General features: G+C 37.2%; 1 protein-coding gene across 1 annotated transcript; it reads left to right on the forward strand.

Moving 5' to 3' along the window:
- Positions 1-1522: 1522 nt before the first annotated feature.
- On the forward strand, positions 1523-2470 carry LOC139191904 (uncharacterized). The gene has a single exon (XM_070812934.1). It carries the CDS (start codon positions 1523-1525, stop codon positions 2468-2470), a length of 948 nt encoding a protein of 315 aa, XP_070669035.1.
- Positions 2471-4789: the final 2319 nt, after the last annotated feature.

Raw genomic sequence — 4789 nt, forward strand, 5'->3', positions numbered from 1 at the left:
ATGTAGAAGCAAATAAAAAATATTCTTTCATATTAAATTTGTGCTAAGAGTTTTTCTAAAAAATAAAAAAAAATTATTCTCTCTAAAAAATTAAAAAAATGGAAGAGTAAAAGTTTTACTAAAAATAATTAGCATATAAAATATATTAGTTAAACAGGGGTACTTTAGTAATTACATTAGACTTTATTCCGATTCATATGAATTAGTAAACAGCTTTTATCGATCAATGTCATTTATACTCCGATTCCAGTCAGTTTTGGTAAACAACTTTAACAGGAATCTAATTCTGATTCCACCTCATTCCAATTCCTCCTTAATCCAATTCCTCCTCAATTCAATTCCTCTCAATCTGATTACGGATTAGTAAACGCGCCCTAGGAGAGTACAGCGGGGAAGAAGGAAGGGGAAGGGTAACCGGAGAGAATGAGAGATTTTTATACCAATCAAGGTTCTTTTCCTTACATTCCGTCTACACACAACACACACATCATTCAAAATGTTGTAAATAGTGGGTCATATGTGTATGGTAAAGTATCACATGTGTATAGTATAAACTCACAAGCTAAATAGTAATTCTTTTGTAATTTTCTATTGAAGTGGCTCTATAAATAGAGCACTTAGATTGTTCAAATAAAAGAGAACATCAAGAAGAGAAAAGGAAGAGAAAAACATCTAATAGCAATAATATACCTTACTTCCTCTGCAACAGTTTGTGTTGGTATAATCCTCTGCAACTGCTTCGTTCCTGCCCTGAGTAAATGTTATCTCTCTAAATTTTGCCTATTTATAACACGTTATCAGCACGACTTTCTAATCATTTTCTCTTTTCCCTTCACCGAAAGAAAAAAAAATGTTTCCTCTAAGGTTTTTACTGTTCTTCTTCCTCCTCTGCCTCAATTACTAGATATATCATCGCGAAGAACTGTTTGCACCATGTTTACTTCTAGTTCTCCAACTAACAGTTACTTATATCTTTGATTTCTTGTTTGGTGTAGATATTGACTACTAACCCACTGATTATTTATGCAATCCAAGATTGTGTGGTTCTATCGCCTATCTTGGACTGCAGATCTAATTATCCTGCATATTTAAATTTACATATTTAATTTTATCTCAATTTTAGGTGGTGTGAAAATAATCACCCACCCTGCTTTACGTATTTAATTTTTATCGCAATTTTAGATGGTGTGAAATAATCACCCACCCTACTTTACATATTTAAATTTTATCGCAATTTTAGGTGGTGCGGTATAATCGTCCACCTTGCTCTACATTTTTAATTTTCCTGCTGTTTAAAGTAGTGCGGAATAATCGCTCATCCTGTACTTGTTTCGATGAGAATGGTGCGGTACAATTGCCCTTCTCATTAATTATGTAAATCTCGAGCCTGAAGTTTCGAGTACTTAACATTTTGGCATGAAGATAAAAAATTTGTAAGAACCAGAAATTCTAACAATATATTCCTCCAGAACACATATTATTGCAAATTCTTACACACCTCATTTTTCTTTCAGAAAAGAAAATGGCAAACTTGGTAAAGCTTGATTTCGCTGCCCTGGACATTACTGGAAAGAATTACCTTACCTGGGTACTGGATACCGAGATCCATCTGGAAGCAACGAATCTTGGAGATACCATCAAGGAAGAGAGCAGCTCATCTTCTCAAGATCGGGTAAAGGCCATAATTTTTATTTGTCGCCATCTTGATAAGGCACTAAAGAGCGAGTACTTAACGGTTGAAGATCTGTTAGCCCTCTGGAATGCCTTGAGAAGCAGATACAATCACCAGACAACGGTGATTCTTCCAAGAGCTCGCTATGATTGGACTCACTTAAGGATCCAGGATTTCAAGTCAGTGGCTGAGTACAATTCGGCGTTGTTCAGAATTACCTCTCAGATGAAGCTCTGTGGGAATACTATTACTGAGGAGATGTTATTGGAAAAGACTTTCAGCACATTCCACGCCTCTAACATGGTCCTGCAACAGCAGTATAGAGCGCAAGGCTTCACTGAATACAACCAGCTGATATCTGTGCTCCTGGTAGCTAAACAGAACAATGAGCTCCTGATGAAAAACCATAATTCCCGACCTACTGGATCAACACCGTTCCCAGAAGTGAATGTTGCTTCCTTTGAAAGGAATACCATATCCTCCCGTGGCAATAATTACAAACGAGGACGTGGTCACAAGCAAGGCCGGTGGAAAGGGAAAGGCAAGAACCATGGTGTCCAGTTTCACAACCAATTTTATAACCAGGTTCTAAGGCATAATCCAGACCCGAGCTTTACAAATGCAAATCGCCATAAAAGAAAAGCTCATGTGAACATTCCTAGAAATCCTGAAGAAGGTTGCCATAGGTGTGGTGGCAACGGACATTGGGCGTGTACTTGTCGCACCCCAAAGCATCTGGAGGAGCTATATCAAGCATCCTTCAAGGAGAAGGTTGTCGAGATCAATTTCTTTGACTAGGCTCAACCAATGGAAACCCCTGATCCATCGACCAATTTATCAGGACAGTTAAACACAACCCACCTGGATTCTACAGACTTTATTAATGAAAGAGGGAATGAAGTTTATGGGTTCGATTGAATTATTTATATTTAATGTACTCCTGTTATTTGTACTTGTGGTTTAATGCTCACATTTTCAATTCAATAAAAGTAGTATTCCAGTATGAATAAACTACTTTTTCTTTACTTAGAGAACATGGATAAAAATTATGGTTATTCTCAAAACAAGAGCAATGACGGAGAATTTTGTCTTTCAGACAGTGAAACCACGCATTCAATACTTCGAGATCGAAAGTATTTCTCGAATTTGGTACTTGCAAAAGTAAAGGTAACAACAATATCAGGGCAATCAGATGTAATTGAAGGCTCAAGAAAAGCCCAGATTATGTTACCAAATGGAACAATATTATCCATAAAGAATGCATTATATGCTACTCGATCCATTCGAAATTTGTTGAGTTTTAAAGACATAAGTCTAAATGGATACCACATTGAAACGAAAAGTGTAGAAAATGTGGAATATTTATGCATTACCTCCAATGATATCGAGAAGTGTATATTGGAGAAGTTGCATGGTTTATCGAGTGGATTGTATTATACATACATAAAGACAGTTAAGGCATATACTGTCATGAACCAGAAGTTCATTTATTTAAAGGTTTACATGCTTTGGCATGACCATCTAGGTCATCCAGGATCTACCATGATGCGTAGAATCATTACCAATTCTAATGGACATCCATTATTGAGCAGACACATTGATGTTTCAAATGATAACCATTGTAAAGCTTGTTTCCAAGGGAAGTTGGTAATTAGACCATCACAACTAAAGGTTGATGATGAATCCCCATCATTTTTTCAAAGAATTCAAGGGGATATTTGTGGACTTATTCAACCACCTTGTGGACCATTTTGATATTTTATGGTTTTGGTTGATGCATCTACCCGATGGTCACATGTTTGCCTATTATCTACTCGAAATGTAGCTTTTGCGAGACTTCTTGCTCAGATAATTAAGTTGCGAGCACAGTTCCCAGATCATCCAATTAAGTCCATTCGACTTAATAACGCTGGTGAATTTACGTCTCAAACCTTTGATGATTACTGTATGGCACTGGGCATTGATGTTGAACACCCTGTTCCTTATGTCCATACTCAAAATGGTTTAGCAGAGGCATTTATCAAGCGGCTTCAATTAATAGCCCGCACTCTGCTCATGAAAACAAAATTGCAAGTCTCTGCATTGGGACATGCCATATTACATGCTGCATCATTGGTTAGATTAAGACCTATAGCCAACCACCAATATTCATCCATACAACTCGTGTTTGGATAACAGCCAAACATTTCCCATTTACGAGTTTTTGGTTGTGCTGTTTATGTGCCTATTGCATCGCCACAACGAACTAAAATGGGACCTCAGCGCAGACTGGGAATTTATGTGGTTTTTGATTCACCATCTATCATTAGATATTTGGAACCTTTGACTGGTGATATGTTTACAACTCGTTGTACTGATTGTCATTTTGATGAGATAGTTTTCCCGTCATTAGGGGGAGAAAAGACCGTTCCAGAAGAACGGCAAGAACTGACATGGGTTGTTCTCACCTTATCTCATTTTGATCCATGAAGCACTCAATGTGAAAATGAAGTGAAAATGATCGTTCATCTTCAAGGTATCGTTAATCAAATGCCAGATGCATTTAATGATTTTCGAAAGTGACAAAGTCACATATACCAACTGCAAACGCACCTGCAAAAATTGATGTCCTTGTTGTACAAAATAAAGTGGCAGCGAATGATTCATCCAGTGCACGCCTGAAGCGTGGTAGACCTCCAGGTTCAAAAGATTCAGCCTCTCGAAAGAGAAAGATGAGAGCACAGTTGAACCCAAATGATATCATTCAAGAAATGAAATTGAATAATAAATCCATAATTCATGATTCTATATTTCCAGAAAAAGAAAATGTAGACATCTGTCCTTGAAGAGACAGAAGTACATGAAAGCAAAGAAATATCCATAAATTATGCATGTACTAATGAATTGTGGGATCGAAATGAAATAATCATCGACGACATGTTTGCATTTACAATAGCCACTGAAATTATCTTAAGTGATGATATTGAGCCCCGCTCTGTTGATGAATGCAGACAGAGACAAGATTGGCCTAAGTGGAAAGATGCAATCCAGGCAGAATGAAATTCCTTGGAAAGACGAAGTGTTTTTGGACCAATAGTTCAAACCCCGCCTGGTGTGAACCCCGTAGGTTACAAATGG

Source organism: Malus domestica, chromosome 15 (genome assembly GCF_042453785.1).
Source record: "Malus domestica chromosome 15, GDT2T_hap1".
Taxonomy (NCBI): Eukaryota; Viridiplantae; Streptophyta; class Magnoliopsida; order Rosales; family Rosaceae; genus Malus; species Malus domestica.